At 38.6% G+C, this 23,612-nt stretch overlaps 1 protein-coding gene across 4 annotated transcripts in view; it reads right to left on the bottom strand.

Moving 5' to 3' along the window:
- The window catches only part of DEUP1 (deuterosome assembly protein 1), a 141,731-nt gene that overhangs the window by 23,913 nt on the left and 94,206 nt on the right, over positions 1-23,612 (bottom strand). For 3 of the 4 annotated variants that reach the window (XM_027532311.1, XM_027532313.1, XM_027532312.1), the window contains 3 exons: positions 11,991-12,014; positions 8,300-8,451; positions 2,489-2,603 (listed from right to left, as the gene is read on the bottom strand). The exons of the other annotated variant lie outside the window; for it this stretch is intronic. In XM_027532311.1, coding sequence (XP_027388112.1) covers positions 2,489-2,603; positions 8,300-8,451; positions 11,991-12,014 — 291 coding nt within the window. The remainder of the gene's footprint in view (positions 1-2,488; positions 2,604-8,299; positions 8,452-11,990; positions 12,015-23,612) is intronic. 4 annotated transcript variants of the gene reach the window in all.

The raw sequence follows: 23,612 nt of genomic DNA, 5'->3' as shown, positions 1-23,612 counted from the left end.
AGAAAATCAGAGATACCAAAGGAACATTGCATGCAAAGATGAGCTCGATAAAGGACAGAAATGGTACAGACCTAACAGAAGGAGAAGATATTAAGAAGAGATGGCAAGAATACACAGAAGAACTGTACAAAAAAGATCTTCATGACCAAGATAATCACAATGGTGTGATCACTGACCTAGAGCCAGACATCCTGGAATGTGAGGTCAAGTGGGCTTTAGAAAGCATCACTATGAACAAAGCTAGTGGAGGTGATGGAATTCCAGTTGAGCTATTCCAAATCCTGAAAGATGATGCTGTGAAAGTGCTGCACTCAATATGCCAGCAAATTTGGAAAACTCAGCAGTGGCCACAGGACTGGAAAAGGTCAGTTTTCATTCCAATCCCAAAGAAAGGAAATTCCAAAGAATGCTCAAACTACCACACAATTGTACTCATCTCACACGCTAGTAAAGTAATGCTCAAAATTCTCCAAGCCAGGCTTCAGCAATATGTGAACCGTGAACTTCCAGATGTTCAAGCTGGTTTTAGAAAAGGCAGAGGAACCAGAGATCAAATTGCCAATGTCGGCTGGATCATCGAAAAAGCAAGAGAGTTCCAGAAAAACATCTATTTCTGCTTTATTGACTATGCCAAAGCCTTTGACTGTGTGGATCACAATAAACTGTGGAAAATTCTGAAAGAGATGGGCATACCAGACCACCTGATCTGCCTCTTGAGAAAGTTGTATGCAGGTCAGGAAGCAACAGTTAGAACTGGACATGGAACAACAGACTGGTTCCAAATAGGAAAAGGAGTTCATCAAGGCTGTATATTGTCACCCTGTTTATTTAACTTATATGCAGAGTACATTATGAGAAACGCTGGATTGGAAGAAACACAAACTGAAATCAAGATTGCCGGGAGAAATATCAATAACCTCAGATATGCAGATGACACCACCCTTATGGCAGAAAGTGAAGAGGAACTCAAAAGCCTCTTGATAAAAGTCAAAGTGGAGACTGAAAAAGTTGGCTTAAAGCTCAACATTCAGAAAACGAAGATCATGACATCTGGTCCCACCACGTCGTGGGAAATAGATGGGGAAACAGTGGAAACAGTGTCAGACTTTATTTTTCTGGGCTCCAAAATCACTATAGATGGTGACTGCAGCCATGAAATTAAAAGACGCTTACTCCTTGGAAGGAAAGTTATGACCAACCTAGATAGCATGTTCAAAAGCAGAGACATTACTTTGCCAACAAAGGTTCGTCTAGTCAAGGCTATGGTTTTTCCTTTAGTCATGTATGGATGTGAGAGTTGGACTGTGAAGAAGGCTGAGCGCCAAAGAATTGATGCTTTTGAACTGTGGTGTTGGAGAAGACTCTTGAGAGTCCCTTGGACTGCAAGGAGATCCAACCAGTCCATTGTGAAGGAGATCAGCCCTGGGATTTCTTTGGAAGGAATGATGCTAAAGCTGAAACTCCAGTACTTTGGCCACCTCATGTAAAGAGTTGACTCATTGGAAAAGACTCTGATGCTGGGAGGGATTGGGGGCAGGAGGAGAAGGGGACAACAGAGGATGAGATGGCTGGATGGCATCACTGACTCGATGGACGTGAGTCTGAGTGAACTCTGGGAGTTGGTGACGGACAGGGAGGCCTGGTGTGCTGCGATTCACGGGGTTGCAGAGAGTCGGACACGACTGAGCGACTGATCTGATCTGATCTGATGTCAATAGTGGAATGGATAAATTGTATCATTATGGATAATCATATCATTATATATGGTATTTATATATAATGTAATACTAATAGAGAAACAAAAGTGGATAAACTACAGCCAACAATATGGATAATGACTCTCATCAAACAATGTTCAAACAACAGTGGGAGAAAGAATCCATACAAAAGAACACATGCAGCATGATACAATTTATCTAAAATTTACAAATGGCTACAACCAAGTTATGACTTAAAAGGTCAGGACAGTGGTTATCTTGGGAGCAGGCTGGAGTGACTGGAAGGGCATGGGAAGGGGGCCTCTGGAACGCTACTAATGCTCTGTTTATTACCTGGGTGGCAGCTGCACTGCTCTGTTGCCTTTTCAATAATTCATCAAGCTGTCCAATTCTGATTTGTGCATCTTTCTGTATGTATGTCAGAGTCAGTAAAAGAGATTTTTTTTTAAAACAGTCACAAAAGATCACTTGTAGCTCTTTAAAATATACAGATCTTTAAGGCTCATGGAATGTCCAGAAGTGACTTGCATATTTAAAAGTCACCAGTAATTTCAGCCTGTACTTGAGGTGAAATACTTCACGAAAACATTATGGATGCTTTTCCTTCTATAGATAGTCACTGCAGAATTACTTGCAGACCCATCTTGGAGTCTTATTTAAAGAGCAATATATTTTTTTAAACTACTCTGTACATATCAGTAATATCAGTATCAGTGTAAGAGTATTCACTCCATAAAGGAGAAAATAGTAACCAATAGTCAGCAACTCACCATGGGGAATACTTCCTCATCACTAACCAAAGGACTGGTTATTTCTTTGGTTTGAAATGGCAAAGACGGCAATGGAGGTGTTGCGCTTCTGTTTGGCTCACGATCGTGGTTAAATCTAAAAGAGAAGGACTGGTTGTCATTATTGATACCAAGGTCACCTGCTTATTTATGGAGCTAAGAATTTAAATTTCTCTGATTTCTAACTGTGGGGAAAGCACAATAAAATATTTGGGCTTGTTATCTGGGTATGTCTTTGAAAATAATTTTGCTGACAATTTCTATTCCACTTAAAAGACTTAGAACAATTAATAATGAAGCAGGAAACTTTCATAATTGCTAAAAATATTCTGCCATTCTTATTGCCTATATTGTTTCTCTTTCTGTGTTTTACTGTTTTGTCTCTTTGCTATTTAATTAAATGACATTAAACCAGTATGAGAAAAAATTTTTAAACAGCTAACACGGCTACCCTTGACAATTCTAAACAGACACTCTTTTCCTATTCTCATTTTACTTAACCTCACTGGCTTTCTTAACATAATTGTTCTCTTTTTTTTTTCACACTAGAATAAGTCTCCGTACAATAATAATAATTATAATTTATGTTGAGCTTAATAATTTATAGTATGTTTTCAATTTACATTATCTCCTAAACTCCTCCACACTTAGTTGTATGACCTTGAGCAACAGGTAACTATATTTACCTGTAACTTTAATTTTTTCATTTATAAAAAAGGGTTGTTATGAGAATTGAACTCCACAGTTTGATGAAAAGCACAGTATAGAATTGGTTGTTTGTGCCAAAATATAGGGTAGAAGATTAGACTGAATAAAATACCAGTGGGATTTTAAATTTTGGTGTGCTGACTAAACAAATGAATAATAAAATAAACAAACCAACTTACCCTAAAATTTTACACAAAAAGGTCCTAACAGTATGGGCTGTTTGGAACTAAATAAGTATCTTCTCTGAATATTAATTCATGAAAATGGGGTTTAATCAAAATCATCAAAGACCATGGAAACATAAAAATCCTTTCAATTTAAAGTTATTTATTTTTACTAACAATTCAAATTCTCTACAGGTATTGATTAACCATTTTCAAAGTCTTCATATTTTAACTTTACACAGTTTTAAAAATTTACATTATTTTTCTCTGTTCTTATCCAAAGACTATCTATCTATATAGACTTCTTTTATTATGCAAACGTTTTCAAAGCTATGCATACAAATAGCAATAAAAGTTAAGTGAGGCATCTGTAAACTAGTACATAAAAACAAAACGTGGTTTCCATTTTTATTTATCTTGAAATGGATTGTTTTTAATCCATTCTTCCAAACCATAATTACCATGGAAACAGAACAGCAAATTAAACTAAAATAACATGGTTTATGATGTGCAAAATAAAATGAAACATCCCACAATTCAAATAGAATTATAACAATTGCCTTGTACATCTGCATAGAATCTTCAGTTGAACCTTTTAATCTGAATGAGTCCATCTATACTTCAAAGCACAGTGGAAAAAAATAAGATAATTATAGAAATGGTTCAAGAAATATACATCCCTCTGTAATCTCAATTATACAGAGATTTCAGGGAAAGTATTATTTGCCCTAAATTATCTAAATAATTATCCATTTTGCTTTGGATGTATAGATACAACTTTACGATCTTAATTACTAAAATTTATACATGAACATTTTCTTTATTGTAAGATCAATAAAGTGCAGAGAATGAAAGGAAAGTTACATTATGAAGCAAAGCACTTTTGCTTTAAATCATCTTTATATGACAGAAAAGTTCTTCTTCAAGAATACAGCTATTCAAATACTTCATAAAACCAAAACCACCTTGCAAAAAAAATGCTAAGTATATCAATTTAAAAGCTATCTTAAAAATTATTTCAGAAAGCTTTTACTACCATCTCACAAGCTGGTCTGTTCCATAGACCCTATTGCAAGGCCTCTCCTTGCTTTGCCAGGAGGGCAGGAGCCCTCCTGTTGGAGAGAGCTCTACCCAACTCGGGCTGGCTTGAGGGCTGAGCCAACCGCACAGTTCACAGAGCTGTCCGTCTACACAGCCCTGGTCCTCCGTTGAGTTTACAAGCCTCCCTGGGCTACATACAGTGTACTGTCTTCAGCACGAAAGGGGATCCCTTGACAAACTAGGCTGATTTACCACTTCTGGCCTCCCCTTCTAACACTCCACATAACACGCCTGATTCCATTATTTCCGAGCCTGGAACTCTTCAGGCTACTGTGTTTTTCTCTCCTGAGCAAGACCCTGGTGCAAAACTGACTCAGCTTACTTTTTTGCTTCTAGATAAATAACTATTCATTCCTTGACAAGAGATCCTGTAGAGTGATTATGACAAACCTGACTTTGTGGTGTTTTAGTATTAGAAACTTTTAATTTCCTGACCAGATCTGAAGCAATTTTATTGATTAGCTTGTGATTACCAATATCTTTCCAGCACATGATATAATTCTTAAAGCCATATATTCAGTTTTAAGTATGAACTGTATATAGAGATAAAACTCCATCATACACTACAAAACTGATTTGCCATTAAAATTAGTTATATATTAATAGTTCTGGACACCACTATTCTAAGTTAGCTTGCAAATGATCCTTAAACTTCAAAACTCTAACTTAATTCTAAAAACGCTGAAAACATTGACTACTTCCATTGCCAGATTCAGTCTCATCTCATTCATTAATCTTGTTTGTGTGTTTCTGGTCCCATCACACTGCTTGAGGATCTCAGCTCCCTGCTGGGCCACAGCAGTGAAAGCCTGGAATCCTGACCATTAGGCCATCACACTGCTTGAGGATCTCAGCTCCCTGACCAGGGACCACAGCAGTGAAAGCCTGGAATCCTGACCATTAGGCCACCAAGGAACTCCATTAAGTTTTTTAAAGTGCTGAATAACTTTTTATTGGAAAAGAAATCCTTTGAAATATCCTAAAATGCTTCACATTTTAAGTGGATGAACACAAAAATCTTATCACTTCTAACAGGAGTGAAAAGCAATAAAAACCGAGTTAACTTCCAAGTAGACAAAAGCTTATTTTAATAATATACAAATCTTCCTCAGTCAAAAGCAAGAAGGGGTTAAAAATTAGACTACAGACTTTAAAATGTTGTGGAACATTATGTTCCCATACCTTTATCTAAAAGCTTTTTCCTTTCTAAAATACTTTAATAAGACCTTATTGTATTAGCCATTGATATGTAAATATGACTGTGTGTTTTTTGATTATTTTCTTCCTAATAAATACATACAGCTTTTAGTATTTGACTTCACTGAGCTGTGTTGTGAGGGAAGGAAAGGACATTGCCTTTTTTCACTTGCTAAAATTAATAGATATGTGCTTTACAGTTCTCCACCAGTGAGTTCACAGTGTCCTTGCCTCTCAACAATTCTTTCCCCATAGTGGGTTTTACATGGTACTAATTTATTCAGAACATTTGAAATGCTGTTTCTTTTAAAAATCAGGTCACTGGAGAACATTGAAATCAGACAAGCCATTAAAACAAATTTAATGAAACTTTGAACAAATGAGACTGGCAGGACACAGGGCTCTGCAGTAGGAACAGTCGCCCAAGCTGCTTATTAAGACAGTCTCCCGCTGAGCATGTTACCTCTTACACTGCTCCGTGCCCCCTGCCGCCTTGTTTCCGTTAGGCACTCTTAACACATTCCGTACTGCCCAAGCAATCCAAACAATAAAAACACTGATTAAAGACAGGAAAAGGCAGAGGAGCTGTCTTTTTGTTTAAAGAAGAACATCTAGTACCTTCACCTGAGGCTTTCCAAGTTATTCCCAACAAGCAAGAATAGGAAACAATGTTCTGCATTAACAGGGGTGCAATACAGACCAGTGGCTGGAGAAGACGCGGTGAAGACCCTTCATAACATCACTGGGGTGCTGATTTTCTCTTACAGAGAGAAAACCGCATACAGGGGGTGGGGATGTGACCCATGGAGAAATGTATCCATGGGGAGAGAAGTGCGTTGTAAAGGGTTTATTCTATATTAGAAATTATATTCTTACCCCCAGATCAAGGTTAGGTTTTCTGGACAGATTTGCAGTTACCCTGGCTAGTCAACATGGGGATACTCAGCAGGGAGCTGCCCTCTGGCTGGGGTGCACGCCCCTCATCCTCTCCACATCCCTTTTGGACTCTCGCTGCACTGCCCGGAACATACCACCCTACCGACCGAAGAAGCGCCCCTGTGGAGCAGCAGCAGGCTTCTCTCATTCCCTCCCATGACCACCTGAACAGCTATTAGTTCAGCACTTCTGAGTGCTTGCTGTTTCTAACACTGGGTTAGAACATATCCTTCCGGCACACACAGGGTCAGGGTGGTGAGAGTGGGAAAGGATGTACTACACGCACGAGGATGCTGAGCAGATGTGTCAAGTACAGCCCCTGGACTTAAGGACTGTACCTGTAGCACTGGGCTACTTAGGGAGCCGGGCATCACCCTTCCCCAACAGCACTATCTTTAGAGGAAATGTCAGATTCAGTCATTGTTTATCCACCAAAATATACTTTTTAGGTACTGGGAGTTGGAGAAGTATCAATATTATTGTAAATATTAACAATTTTGTTAGAATAATAGTATCAATGATAATGTCTAACATTTAGGGAATTATACATTTTACAAAGAAATAGGTTTTCTCCTATAATCCTCAGAAAACCCTTATAATTATTATCCCTACTTGTCAGATGGGAAAATAAAGGTTAAATATTTGAATTCCCCAAAGCTGCAAATATTAATTATCTGTATGTGAAGTTTTCATGCTAAGTATTATGAGCTTTTAAACAAAAGTTGTACTGATGTTAGGTCTGGACCTATTGATTCACCATTTCTCAGCACCATGGAATGTTAATAAACCTCGTATCAAACAAGTTTGGGGAATACTGCACACCATACCTGTTCCTGGAAACTCACAAAGTAATTACCACATTAATGGCTTTGCAAAATCCTGTAGAAAAGAAACTTGTTTGTTTTGCTGAGCATTTTCCCAGTGCTGGAAAATGGTGAAAGAACTCCAGAGACAGTTCTGACTCCAAACATATTTTATTAAAGTTGAAGAAATTAGTCAAATGTTAAGGCTGATATATTTACTTAAATTTTGAAGTAAGACATTTTAAAGAGCCTGGGGATAATGTGGGCAGCAGGTATTGATTTTCCACATGCTTCTCTTCACTCACAGAAGACCCCTCTCACACACCCCCAGGTTCTCTCCTGTGAAAAGTCCACAGTCTGTCTCCACTGATGGAGCATCAGTACAAAGTGTACATGTATCTGAAGTTAAGCCAGACATGCTATCTGCCTGTGAATGAGTGAGTGAAAGTCGCTCAGTTGTGTCCGACTCTTTGTGACCCCATGGACTATACAGTCCATGGAGTTCTCCAGGCCAGAATACTGGAGTAGGTAGCCGTTCCTGTACTCTGACATAAAAAAAAAAAAAGATTACTTTTGTATATTCTGTATGCCACATCAGGTTCTAAGAAAGTTCGGAACTGACAAAAATTCATTTAACAGTCTACTCATTTCACTGTTACCCTTGGAAAGCTACTGAGACCATAGAATTTCATGTATATCTAGACTATTGAATTGTCCCCATAAACAAATTTTAAGCAGCTGAAGAGAAAGTGTATAAAATTACAATTTGATTATTTAAAAACAAATTTCACTTGAATGTTTGTATGTTTATATCCTTATGTAAGTGGAGCTGGCATACCCATCTTCATTTTTACCCCATTTTTATTTGGCTTTGATAGGCATACCTTCCTGCTTCTTCATAGGTATTTACATTAGCCCATGTTGATTTTCCACTGGCATGAAGTTTTGCAAGATCATTTCGGAGCCTTTCATTCTCGTATTCCAGTTTGTTAATAGATGTATGCCTTGAATGTTCCCTGTTAGTGAAGTCTACACTCTAGAGAATAAAATAAACTATCATTGAAAAAATTGTTACATACAAGAGATGCATATTTTCTGTGCATTTGGACACATGTTGGAAAGACCCTTTCCTGTAAGTTGACTCATGTGACTTTACTCCTGTGTACCTCCTAAATGTCTCTCTTCACCTCCCACCTTCTCACAACACAGGTCCTCAGTGACAGCTGCCACTTAACACATCACAGTGAAGGGGATGCCCATGCTCCAGTACAGAAAAGGCTCACTGCATGCATTACTGTTCTCTGTAGCTAGAACAAATTGTTAGTTTTAAGACTTTCTGTGTAATAGGGTATGCCTTCTAGTGCTGACTAGTAATGGAACCAGAATTAACATATCTTTTAATTTTAAAAGATTTGTTTTCCACATTAAAACAATATATGTCATTATAGAAAATCACATATCAACCCCTCACTGTAGGGTGGTATGAAAAATTATATATTAAATCAATATGATGGCAGTCTGATTCTGGGCCATTCTATACCAAGATCACTAGATCCTGGATGAGACTGTGCCAGTAACACAGTCTTGAGCAATGCAGCATCATGAAAAAGTTTTATTGTCTGGTATGGGCAACCCAATGGTTAATGTCATAAAAGAATAAAAAACATATTTAAATCACAACATGAAAAATTTAGAGCAAGATTAAAGATTTCTGATGCTATGTTAATTAAATGCTGTAAGAAGTTTCTTAGGGAAAGTCTAAACTTTTTTTCTCACAAAATTTTAAAAAACAGGATATATTCTGACATGAAAACTCATGAAAATGCTTTAAATAACCCCATGAAGTCCTTTATAATAGAACTATGATTTGAATACCCATGAATTATGCTGATTAAACAATAGTTCTCTGCTTACAGAAGAGTAATATTTTAGTACAAAAAGCATAACATGAGTAAAATATCTTTTTGAAGCTCCAATTTTCGATGTTTAAAAGCTCGTAAGACTATAGATGATTATGGCTTAGAATTGTCATTTTTAAGTTTCTAAATTTAAGGCTTTGACTGCCATTGCATATGGGCTGGCATGTGATAAAGTCACTCAAAAAATTTTTGATTAATTGCACATTTTAAATTATTCATTTACTATATTAATATCAATATTGATAAATAGGAATAGAAATGTATATATTAAAGCATTAAAAATGCTTACCTGAAAAAAAAAAAAAAGGCTTACCTGTTTTATGTTTTGCTTCAAAGGCCAAATCTGTTCATTAAAACTTCTGTTTACTGCCTAATTATTATGTATATGTGTTAGTTGCTCAGTAGTGTCCGACTCTTTGAGATCCCATGGAGTATATCCCACCAGGCTCCACTGTCCATGGAATTCTCCAGGCAAGAATACTGGAGTGGGTTCCCATTCCCTTCTCCAGGGTATCTTTCCAACCCAGGGATCGAAACTAGGTCTCCCACATTATGGGAAGATTCTTTACTGTCTGAGTGCCACCTACACTATCCTTTTATAGAAGTTTAAAAATCTTTAGAAAGGTCTACTTTTGAATGGAAAAAAATGCTCCAGGAGGTCAAACGTTCTCAAAACAATATTGGCCAATGTGACCTTTGGGAAAGAAGGGTCATTCAAGTTATTTCTCTGCTTGTTAGGCCCTTGCCTTTAGTATATGTTAACTTTGCTCATTTGAGATATACTCGCTGCTGCTGCTGCTAAGTCGCTTGAGATGTGTCCGACTCTGTGCGACCCCATGGACTGCAGCCTACCAGGCTCCGCCATCCATGGGATTTTCCAGGCAACAGTACTGGAGTGGGGTGCCATTGCCTTCTCCTGAGATATACTAGTACAGATAAAAAAGTAATCTATAATCTGCTTTAAAGGAGACAGGTTTGCTTATTCTAAAATTTGAGCCCATTTGTGATAAATATAAAGAAGGTAGACCTAATACAATTTTCCTCTCCAAAGGAGAACACTCATGGGCAGATCTGTTTGAAAAACAATCTTGGAAAAGATTCAAAATTTTCTCCTAAAAAGACATCACCTAGTCAAAATATATAATTCTTGATAGTCTGCTGCTCTGTTATGATTTCATTCAAAATTTTTCCATAAAATTAGATTTCACCTGTGACTTTTCTGCCCAGTGTTGATTTAAAGTATTTAAGAATGATAGTAATGATTTTTTAAAAAAAAAACACAATTTTCTAAATGTACCATAATTAAATAAGTATTGTAAGTATGACCTGAAAGAATTACACGGGTAATGGATTTATACAATTTGTATTTTAAAACATTTTCCATTTTTCTGGATAGCATTTTTGGTGCTCTCTCATTTCATTTTTTCCTAAATACTTTTCAATGATTTTAAAAATATATTCTCCAGTAGATGGTTATCATGTGAAAACAGGCACTGATTAAACTTTACCTATGTATTGTTGATGGGTTCTTTTTACAGGCCCAATCAATTTCTTATTCCCTACCCCCACCCTCCAAATTTTAAGGTTTCATAGTTTTAACTGACTTTTCTTCTTGAAATGGTGAAACCTCATGGCGCCTGTTTACTTGAGCACACAGTTGGGTTACTGAACTGTCTGAATGATAGTATTTTATAAAAGTACTTTTTCTCTTAAATAATAGTTAGACTAACAAAGTATTTCTATAGAAGGGCTGACTTTAGTCATGTTTTAAGGTTAGTATATTAATTTATAGCATGTAAATGAATGTTTTAGATGCTTAAAGTTAGTCACATAGTCAAGTCCGACTCTGTGATCCCAAGGACTGTAGCCTGACAGGCTCCTCTGTCCATGGGGATTCTCCAGGCAAGAGTACTAGAGGGGGTAGCCATTCCCTTCTCCAGGGGATCTTCCTGACCCAGGGATCAAACCTGGGTCTCCTGCATTGCAGGCAGATTCTTTACCAACTGAGTCACTAGGGAAGCCCTTTAGATGCTTATGAGGGTACTAATTTTTATGCTGTTATTTTATTTAGCAAACTGTATGGATAGTGAAAGGCCAATTAGTCTTAAAAATTACTGTAAGTTCTGAGTTCTGACTAAATCTAATTTTATAACACCTTCCCTAAGTGAAAGAAAATTTAACAAATACAAATATAAGTCTAAGTAAATATGGAGTCACAAAAAAGCCTATCATGATAAACTTGATCCTTCGTTAATTACCCAGGAGCAGAATAAAGATAAACCCCTCACTTTTCTCTATATAGTCAAGCTTTTGCACAAATCCATGGAAAACATCTTTTTCAAAGCAACAAACAAACACCAAAAAATATCCAAATAAACCAAAAACCTCTTGCTAATTCTGGTCTTAAGTATGTCACTGAGACCAGAGAAAAACTTACATGCCAGGTGGTTAGTCCCATTAGTAAATTCTCCAAAGGAAAATGGGGGTTGTCACAGCCCCGGGTATGCAATAGGTAAAGGACTGAGTGCAAGACTGCTGTTTCTACTACTGGGTGGGTATGAACTTTCAACCTTTTTCCCCTAAGTGTAAATGATCAGGAAGCTTCATACTTAAGCAGAAAAGTTATCAAAGCTCTAGTAATTCAGAAATGACCTACCTTTATATCAGTAATTCCACTTGTCTAGGAAGGAAAAAATAATTGTTATTTTAATATTATAGAAATACCACACATTTTAGAAGACTTAAAAATAATGATGTAAATATTATGGTTTTTATTGCCCGAGGTAAAATTTCAGCACAAATTATTTAATTATATGTTTACTTATTCATTCCAATTATTTTAGAGAGAATTAACTAATTATTGGATTTTAACACATAACAGATATGAATTTTCTTTATGAAATCTTTAAACTAATAAGTGGTAAATAAATGACATAATAGATTATAAAAGCTTAAAAGAGACAAGAGTCATACGGAACTCTTTTTTATTATTCAGTAGACACTTGAGATTTTTCTCTTTGGGCAATGGCTTGACTATGTCAATTAGCAAAGTTAATTCCAAATCTTCACATATAAAAAATGGAGAGCAGTTATAAAATCAGCTTCCTAAAAGGGGGGAGTGTGTTCAAGATGGCATAGCATAGCACAGTAGGAACACCCTGAACTCACCTGTTCCAGGGGTAAACCATAATAACTCCTTACATAGCAACTACCTATGGGAACAACCTGAAGACTAGCAGAGAAGATTTTATATGTCTAAAGATATAAAGAAGGAACCATAATAAAATTGAGTAGAAGGGATGGACTAAGAAGGGTGTAGTCAGAATCACATCCCTGGATCAGCAACTCTCAAACTGAAAGAATATCACAATTGCAGAGGTCCTTCTCTAGCACAAAGGGATCTGAACCACACATCAGGTTCCCTAGCTTGGGGGTGTTGTACTGGGAAGATGAGCCTCTAGGATGTCTGGCTTTGAAAACTAGCAGGCCTTACCTTTGAGAAAGCCAGAGGGATACAGGGAACAAAGACTCTGCTCTTAAAGAACACACACAAAATCTCTCATGCTCTGAGTCTCAGCAGTTTGAAAGGAGCCTGGGTCAGATCTACTTGCTCATCATGGAGAGCCTCCGGGAGAGGGGAGTGGCAACTAGGACTCCCCTGGGGATGGAGGTACCGGTGGCAACCATTCTCGGGAGCTTATTCCACCATGTGGACACCAGCACTGACAAACACCATTTTGGAGAGCTCCCTTTAACCTCTTTGTGCTGGAGGTTACCAGCCCACCAGCTGGTTGGCACCAGTCCCAGGACTTCATGGACTGCACACTCAGCTGTGCCAGGATCTGGCCCCACCCATTAGAGGGTTGGCACCAGCCTTGGGCTTCACAGGCCCCATGATCAGCTATGCTGGGATCCAGCCCCACCCACCAGTGGGAAAGCAGCCAATACATGAGGCAGTGGCTGGCAGCCACCTTTGCAAGGGGCCAGCCCTGCCAACCAGCATGCCCACAGTAGCTGGCCATGCCACAAGAGAAGGGTTCACACAGCCCAAACATGAGGCAACCCAAGAGCATATGACTCCAGTGAACACAGGGAGTGCCCTGCTGAGCCCCATAGGACATCTCCAACATGAGGCCACTTCTCCAAAATCAGGAATCATAACCAGCCTACTTAGTATGAAGAAATAAAAAAGAAAATTGGGCAAAATGAGGTGAGAGAGGTATAAATCCACATGAAGAAGATGTAGGATAAGCAATTCACCCAGTAAAGAGTTAGAGGTAATGATGTTAAAGATGTTCAATGGACTCAGGAGAAAAATGGATGAATACAACAATAAGTTTAACAAAGAGAAAACACAAAGAAGAACCAAAAAAGAGCTTAATAATACAACAACTGAAATAAAAAAAATACACTACAAAGAATAAACAGTAGATTATATGATAGAAAAGAACAGACCAGTGAACTGGAAGATAGAGTAGTGGAAATTACCCAAGAAGAGTTCATGCTGATCCTTTTCAAACTATTCCAAAATACTGAAGAGGATGGAATGCTTCTGAACTCATTCTAGGAGACCAGTATCAGCATGATGCAAAAACCAGACAAAGACACTACAAAAAAAAGTAACAGGTCAGTATCACTGCTGAACATAGATGCAGAAGGTCTCAACAAAATATCAGCAAATCAAGTTTAACAATACATTAAAAAGATTATACACTGTGATTACGTGGGATTTATCCCAGGGATATATGCATGGTTCAATAGCCACAAATAAATCAATGTGACATACCACATTAAAAAATTGAGGAATAAAAGTTATATGATCATCACAATAGACATAGATAAAGGTTTTGACAAAATTTAACATCCATTTATGATAAAAGCTCTCCAGAAAGTGGGCATAGAGGGAACATGTCTCAACATAATAGAGACCCTATATGACAAACACATAGCCAACATCAGAGTCAACAGTGAAAAGCTGAAAATAGTTTCTCTAAGATTAGGATCAAGACAAGGATACTCACTCTTGCCATTTATTTAACAGTACTAGAAGTCCTAGCCACAGTAATGAGACAAGAAAAAGAAATAAAGAGATTTCAAACTGGAAAGGAAGAAGTAAAACGATCAATGTTTGTAGATGACATGAAACTATATAGAAAATCCTCAAGATGCCACCAAAAAACTATTAGACATAATAAATTATTTCAGTAAAGTTGAGGGATACAAAATTAATATACAGAAATCTTTTACATTCCTATATGCTAACAATGAACTAGAAAGAGAAATTAGGAAAACAACCCTATTTACAATCACATTAAAATAATAAAATGCCTAGGAATAAATCTACATAAGGAGGTAAAAGATATATACTTGGAAAATTATAAGACACTGATGAAAGAAATTGAAGATATCACAAACAAATGGAAAGATACGCTGTACTTATAAATTAGAAGAATTAATATTCTAAAACTGACCATACTCCCAAGGCAATCTGCACACTCAATGCAATCCTTATCAAAATATCAATTGTATTTTTCTTAGAACTAGCAGAAATAATTCTAAAATTTGTTCAAAAACACAAAAGACCTTGAATAACCAAATATTGAGAAAGGAGAACAAAGCTGGATATTTCATGCCTCCCTGAGTTTAGACTGTTCTACAAAGCAAAAGGAAGAGTGGGCGGCAGAGGAAGAGATGGTTAGATAGTACCGTCAATCCAGTGGACACGAATTTGAGCAAACTCCAGGAGACAGTGGAAGATGGAGGACCCTGGCTTGCTACAGTCTGTGAGGTTGCAAAGAGTCAGACATGACAACAAGAACAAAGCTACTGTAATCGAAACAGTATGGTACTGGGGCAAAAACAGTACATTGACCAACGGGACAGACTAGAGCATCCAGAAATAAATCCACACTTAGATGGTCAATTAATTTATGACAAAGGAGGCAAGAATATACAATGAGAAAAAGACAGCCTCTTCAGTAAACAGTGTTGGGAAAGTGGACAGCTACATGCAGAAGAATCAAACTGGACTCCTCTCACACCATGCACACACTAAACACAGCATGGATTAAAGACTTACAGGTAAGGGTTCCCTGGTGGTCCAGTGGCTAAAAATGGCATGTCCACCTGCCAATGCAGGGGACACGGGTTTGATCCCTGGTCTGGGAAGATGCCCCACAAATCTTGGGACAACAAAGCCTGTGGGCCACAATGACTGAGCCTGCACACCTAGAGGCCATGCTCTGCAGCAAAAGAAGCCCACACGCCACTACTAAGGAGGAGCCCCCGCCTGCCACAACTAGAGAAAACCCATGTGCAGCAATGAAGACCCAGCACAGCCAAATATAAATAAATAAACCTTAAAAAAAGACTTAAATGTAAGACCTGAAGCCGAAGAACTCCTAGAAGAAAACACAATATACTTATCAACACTGGTCTTAGTAATATTTTTTTTGGATCTGTCTCCTCAGGTAAGAATAAAAAAGCAAAAATAAACAAATATGCTTGTATCAAACTAAAAAGTGTTTGCACAGGGATGGAAACTATAAACAAAATAAAAAGGCAGCTTAATGAATGGGAGAAGATACTTGCAAATGATACTTCTGATGAGGGCTTAATATCCAAAATATATAAAGAACTGATACAACTCAACATAAAATAAATCTCATTAAAAATGAATAGAGGATATGAACAGACATTTTTCCAGTGAAGACATACAGATGACCAAAAGACATGAAAAGATGCTCAACACTAATCAGAGAAAAGTAAATCAAAACCATAATGTGACTATTTTATACTTGTTAGAAAGGCTATCATAGAAAAGACAATAATTACAAGTGTTGGTGAAGATGTGGAGAAAAGCAGTGCTTGTGACCTATTGGTGGGAATAGAAGTGGTACAGTTTCTATGGGAAAAACCATGCAGTTTCCTCAAAAAATTAAAAATAGAACTGTCACATGATTTAGCAATTTCACATCTGTGTATTTATCTAAAGGAAACACAAAGACTAACTTGAAAAGATACATATATCCCAACATTCACCGAAGCATTATTTTCAACAGCCAAGATACGGAAACAACCTAAGTGTCCATCAAAAGACAAATGGATAAAAAAATGATATGGTGTATATATACAATGGAATATTACTCAGCCACAATAAAAAAATGAAATCTTGCTATTTGGGGCAACATGGATGAATCCAGAGGCTATTATGCTATGTGAAATTAGTCAGACTGAGAAGGACAAATATCATATAATCTCACTTATATGTGGAATCTGAAAAACAAAACTAAACAGACTCAAGGATACAGAGGACAAACTGATAGTTGCCGGAGGGGAGGGTGTTGGGGGTAGGTAAAACAAGTGAAGGGGATTTAGAGGTACAAACCTCCAGGTAGAAAATAAATAAGCAATCATATGTACTATACAGCATATGGAATACGGTCAATAAAACTGAAATAACTTTATATGGGACAGATGGTTACTAAACTAATGTGGTGATCATTTCGTAATACACACAAATGTTAAATCACTATGAGGTACACCTGAAACCAACATAGTATTTTATGCCAAGTAAATTTCAATTAAAAAAAAAAAAAACCTTCCTAGGCTTCTCTGGTGGCTCAGCAATAAAGAGTCCACCTGCCAATACAGGTGATATGGGTTTGATCCCCGATCTGGGAAAATCCCACGTGCCCCAGGGCAACTAAACCTGTGCGCCACAACTACCAAGTTTGTGCCCTAGAGCCCGGGAGCCACAGCTACCGAGCCTGCGTGCCCTGAGCCCTGAGCCCATGTGCTGCAACAGAGGATGCTGCAGTGAGATGTGGGCTCACCACAACTAGAGAAAGAGCCTGCACAGTGATGAAGACCCAGCACTGCCAAAATAAATACGTAAAATAAATATGTAATTTATGTGTTAAATTATACTGCACCAAGTAGGAACCCAAATGTTTTTTGAATCAATCAATGTCAACAACTGCTGAGACAGATAATGTAGGAAGTGCGATAAGACAAAGCTTTGGTTAACCTTTTAATTAGCAGTGGTTTCCTTGATAACTTATTCATGTCTCTCAGACAGCAGGTAAGTCCCACAAATCCACAGGTATTCACTTAGCCTTGCGTATGTGTGTGAGTGCTCAGTTGCCCAGTCATGTCTGACTCTTTGTGATCCCATGGACTGTAGCCCACTAGGCTCCTCTGTGCATGGAATTTTCCAGGCAAAAACACTGGAATGGGTCACCGTTTCCTACTCTAGGGTATATTCCTGACCCAGGGATGGAACCCAGGTCTCCTGCATTGCAGGCAGATTCTTTACTGTCTGAGCCACCAGGGAAGCTTTCAATGAGTCATATACTATACCAAATCTTATATGAAGAAAAAACATGAAATATAAGCCCTTTCTCCCACAAAAAATATGACTGAGACAAAACATACCCATAATAAAAAATAAAAGAAGACAAATGGGGAACACATGTATACCTGTGGCGGATTCATTTTGATATTTGGCAAAACTAATACAATTATGTAAAGTTTGAAAATAAAATAAAATTAGAAAAAAAAAAAAACTGCTAAAGAAAGTCAAAGAAAGGAAAACTAACTGGGCCCCAGAGTAATGGTAGATGAATTCAAGGAGGAGATAAAATTTAATCTAGTCCCTTAAGGGACTGGTAGGATTTAGTAAAGAAAAAGGAATTTCTTTACTTTGGTAAAGGAAAAGCACTCAGGTGGAAAACATATAATAGATTGATCCATTCATCATTCACTGATTCCTTTGTTCATTTACTCATCAAACAAAATATTTTTCAGTGCCTTCCATATTCAGGCACTACGTTAAGTGTTGAGTTTGGTGGCAAACTAGGACCATGAGCACTGAGCCTACTGGTAAGGGGATGGGCGGCTTACGAAAAACAGGCAATTGTAAGACTGTGGTAGGACAGATGCTAAGGAAAGGATGCTATGATGGCTTCGAGGAGTGACACTTAACAGGAAAATCAGAGGAGATTTTGGTATAGCTTAAAATTTATGCAGATAAACCTGAAACATTAATAGGACATGGCCATGTGAAGGAGGGAAGGGGGATTTTTTGGTAGAAGGAAAAGCATGTGCCAAGGTCAGGAAGTAAGAAAGAGCATGAGAGTGAGAATCACATACACAGATGAGAATAAGCTGTTCTACTGTAGTGGAGGCTTTGTGCCGGTCTCCACAGGGAAACAGAGCAGGTGACCCAGGTTAAGGAAGCCTGGGACGTGAAGGGTTCTGGCTTCCTGTGGGAAACTGAGCACATGTTCCACCAGGAAAGGCGACGTTAGGAAAGCATACCTGGCGTGGAAAATGGACAACTTGGAAGCCATTCCAAAGAGAGAACCTGAAGCCATTGTATGATGCAGAAGAGAGAAGCTGAAGGTGCCTCTACCCTTCAAGGGGAAGCACACAGCCAGAGTAGAGAACCAAGGACGAAATGCAGGGGCTGAGTAGGGGCAGAGATGCAAGGGCAGGATCAGTGACAAGAACAGAAGGGGCAGGACCATGGGGTCTGACAGTCAACACTACGCATCTGGAGCTATCCAAGCCAGTCACAAGCTGTATGATCTTGGGCAAGTTACTCTAAAACTGAAAGATCTCATTTCTTTTTCTGTGGGGATAATAGTCCCTATCCCAGCCCCACCCCCCTCCCCGGCCGCCCCACACAGTATAAGGACGTAGACGTTAATGTACGAAAAGTACTCGGCAGACAGCAAGGCATACAGTACGCACGCGATGACCAGCAGCTCTTTGTTGTGACGAAATTCTACCAGTCTCCTTGACTTTCTGTCTTGTCTCTGCACATTATATTACCTTGTGTGCTCAGCCACTCAGTCATGTCTGACTCTTTGCGACCCAATGAACTGTAATCTGCCAGGCTCCTCCGTCCATGCAGTTTTCCATGCAAGAATACTGGAGTGGGTTGCCATTTCCTTCCCCAGGGGATCTTCCTAACCCAGGAACGGAACCCACATCTCTTGGGTCTCCTGCCCTGGCAGGTGGATTCCTTACCACTGCAGCACCTGCATTATATCACCTTATCATGACTTCCCACCACTGTGTGTCTGGCTAACTATTCCTAAGAAGCCTTTTCTGATCCCAGTTCAGCATCAGGTAGCCCCCACACAGCCCCTGCACTCCACAATCTCCTATCACTCTAGCATAACCATCCAGTTAATTGTTTATATCCACTAATGTATGTTTATAGACACTAACATTAATCTCCATGAGTTCAAGGATCTAGTCTCATAATCCTAGCATTCTGCTAGACATATATCAGACATTCAGTAAATAATTACAGAGTGAATGAAAACATTCTGTGCTGACTGTGGCATGTGATAAGCGCAGAAAAGAGAATCTAGAAATAAACCCACATGTGTAGGTCAACTAATCTTTAAAAAGGGCACCAAAAACAATGGGGAATGGGTGGTGTCTTTAGTAACTGTTGTTGGAGAACTAGATATTCACAAGAAAACAAGTAAAACAGACCTCTATCCTAGACTACTCAAAAACTAACTCAAAATAGACTAAGGCTTAAATGGAAGACCTGAAACTGTCAAACTCCCAGAAGAAAACATGGGGAAATAGCTACTTCGCATTGCCCCTCGCAATGATTTTTTGGATATAACACCAAAGCACAGGCAACAAAAGCAAAAACAGACCAGTGGGACTACATCAAACTAAAGAGTTTCTTTCACAGCAAAGGAAGCCAATTAACAGAGTGAAGAGGCAATCTATGGAATGCGAGAAAATATTTTGTCAACTATATATCTAATAAGGGGTTAATTTCCACATTATATAACAAACACATACAACTTAACAGCAAAAATACAAACAACACAATTAAAAATTGGGCAAAGGGCCTAAACAGATATTTTTCTAAAGAAGACATACAGATGGCCACAGACACGTGAGAAAGCTGCTGACATCACTAATCATCAAGGAAATGCAGACTGAAACCACAATGAGGTACCACCTCAGACCCGACAGGACGGTCTGCATCAAAATGGCAAAACATAACAGGTGTTGGTGAGAATCTGGAGAAAAGCGAGCTCTCGCACACCACTGATGGGAATGAAGTTGGAGAAGCCACTGTGGGAAACGGCACGCGGCTGCTGAAGAAATTGAAAACAGAACCACCGTGCTGACCCAGATCTCGCGTCTGGGCATGTATCTAAAGGAAAGGGAACCAATGTTTCAAAGACATGTCTGCACTCCAGTATGTTCACTGCAGTTCACAATAGCCAAGACATGGAAAGTGTCCATTAGTGGATGAATGGATGGAGAAAATTCCACATAATCCTACTCAGCCATAAAAGAAGGAAATCCTGCCATTTAAGACAACATGGATGAACCCGGAGGACATTAGGTTAAGTGACATAATCCAGACAGAGAAAAGCAAATACTGTATGTTTGCACTTATATGTGGAATTTTAAAAAAAGTCAAACTGACAGAAACAGAAGGTAGAATGGTGGTTGTCACGGGCAGTCTGGGTGGGGGGTTGGGGAATGGAATGAGCAGAGATTGAATAAAAAAATACCAACTTTCATTCATAAGATGAAAAAAGCCACCACAGCCACGCACTACAACTGGGGAACAGCCCCAACTTGCCACAACCAGAGAAAGCCCACAGACAGCGACAGAGGCCCAGAGCAGCGGAAAAACAGATAAACACATGCACAATTTTTAAAAAGGTATCAGACAAAGTGCAACAAAATAAACCAGGAACAGGAAATTAATAAAAGACAGCAATAATGAAATTAGGAAAGAGGAAATAATAAAGTCAATACTTTTAAATACTAATAAGCAATGCCTTTGTGTGCCAGACTTAAAAAAAGAGAGAGAGCTAAACTATACATGTTTAGAAACAAGAAAGAAAACATAAATCCAGGATCTGGAAAGATGCAAAGAACTGTAGGATATTCCTAACTTTGGTAACAAGAAACATATTGGAATGGGTAATCACCAAAACAACCTAAGAAGAAGGGAAATCTGAATATACCAAGTACCATAAAAGAGAAGGGAAAGGTAACTGAGATCTGCCTCACTGAAACTTCAGCTATACACACATATACACAGTTCAGTTCGGTTCACTCAGTCGTGTCCGACTCTGCAATCCCATGGACTGCAGCACGCCAGGCCTCCCTGTCCATCACTAACTGCTGGAGTTTGCTCAAACTCAATGCCCATTGAGTCAGTGATGCCATCCAATCATCTCATCTTCTGTCATCCTCTTCTTCTCCTGCCTTCAATCTTTCCCAACATTAGGAGCTTTCCAATGAGACAGTTCTTCCCAACAGGTGGCCAAAGTATTGGAGTTTCAGCTTCATCATCAGTCCTTCCAGTATTCAGGTCTGATTTCCTTTAGGATGGACTGGCTGGGTCTCCTTCCTGTCCAAGGGACTCTCAAGAGTCTTCTCGAACACGACAGTTCAAAAGCATCAATTCTTTAGTACTCAGCCTTCTTTATTGTCCAAATCTCACATCCATACATGACTACCAGAAAAATCATAGCTTTGACTAGATGGACCTCTGTTGGCAAAGTAATGTCTCTGGCTTTTTAATATGCTGTCTAGGTTGGTCATAGCTTTTCTTCCAAGGAGCAAGCGTCTTTTAATTTCATGGCTGCAGTCACCATCTGTAGTGATTTTGGAGCCCAAAAAATAAAGTCTGTCACTATTTCCAAGTTTCCACATCTATTTGCCATGAAGTGATGGGACTGGATGCCATGATCTTAGTTTTCTGAACGTTGAGTTTAAGACAACTTTTTCACTCTCTCCTTTTTCACTTCCATCAAGAGACTCTTTAATTCTTCTTCACTTTCTGCCATAAGGGTGGTTTCATCTGCATTTCTGAGGTTATTGATATTTCTCCCGGCAATATTAATTGCAGCTTGTGCTTCATGCAGCCCAGCATTTCACATGATGTACTCTGCATATAAGTTAAATAAGCAGGCTGACAATATAGTCTTGACGTACTCCTTTCCCAATTTGGAACCAGTCTGTTGTTCCATGTCCAGTTCTAACTGTTGCTTCCTGACCTGCATACAGGTTTCTCAAGAGGCAGGTCAGGTGGTCTGGTATGCCCATCTCTTGAAGAATTTTCCACAGTTTATTGTGATCCACACAGTCAAAAGCTTTGGCATAGTCAATAAAGCAGAAATAGATGTTTTTCTGGAACTCTCTAGCTTTTTTGATGATCCAACATATGTTGGCAATTTAATCTCTGGTTCATCTGCCTTTTCTAAATCCAGCTTGAACATCTGGAAGTTCACTGTTGATGTACTACTGAAGCCTTGCTTGGAGAACTTTGAGCATTACTTTGCTAGCATGTGAGATGAGTGCAATTGTGCAGCAGTTTGAACATTCTTTGGCATTGCCTTTCTTTGGGATTGCAATGAAAACAGACTTTTTCCAGTCCTGTGGGCACTGCTGAGTTTTCCAAATTTGCTGGCTTATTGAGTGCAGCACTTTAACTGCATCAACTTTTAGGATTTGAAATAGTTCAACTGATATTCATCACCGCCACTAGCTTTGTTTGTAGTGATGCTTCCTAAGGACCACTTAACTTCGCATTCCAGGATGTCAGGCTCTAGGTGAGTGATCACACCATCGTGATTATCTGGATCGTGAAGATCTTTTTTGTACAGTTCTTCTGTGTATTCTTGCCATCTCTTCTTAATATCTTCTGCTTCTGTTAGGTCCATACCATTTCTGTCCTTTATCGAGCCCATCTTTGCATGAAATGTTCCCTTGGTATCTCTGATTTTCTTGAAGAGATCTCTAGTCTTTCCCATTCTGTTGTTTTCCTCTATTTTGCATTGATCACTGAGGAAGGCTTTCTTATCCTCCTTGCTATTCTTTGGAACTCTGAATTCAAATCGGTATATCCTTCCTTTACTCCTTTGTCTTTTGCTTCTCATCTTTTTTCAGCTATTTGTAAGGCCTCCTCAGAAAACCATTTTGCCTTTTTTCTTCTTGGGGATGGTTTTTATCACCACCTCCTATACAATGTTATGAATCTCTGTCCATAGTTCTTCAGGCACTCTATAAGATCTAAAGCATTGAATCTATTTGTCACTTCCACTGTATAATCATAAGGGATTTGATTCAGGTCATACCTGAATGGTCTAGTGGTTTTCCCTACTTTCTTCAATTTAAGTCTGAGTTTGGTTCATGATCTGAGCCACAGTCAGCTCCTGGTCTTGTTTTTGCTGACTGTATAGAGCTTCTCCATCTCTGGCCGCAAAAAGAA

Source organism: Bos indicus x Bos taurus, chromosome 29 (genome assembly GCF_003369695.1).
Source record: "Bos indicus x Bos taurus breed Angus x Brahman F1 hybrid chromosome 29, Bos_hybrid_MaternalHap_v2.0, whole genome shotgun sequence".
In the NCBI taxonomy this organism is placed as follows: Eukaryota; Metazoa; Chordata; class Mammalia; order Artiodactyla; family Bovidae; genus Bos; species Bos indicus x Bos taurus.
This window is presented reverse-complemented; position numbering and strand designations above follow the sequence as displayed.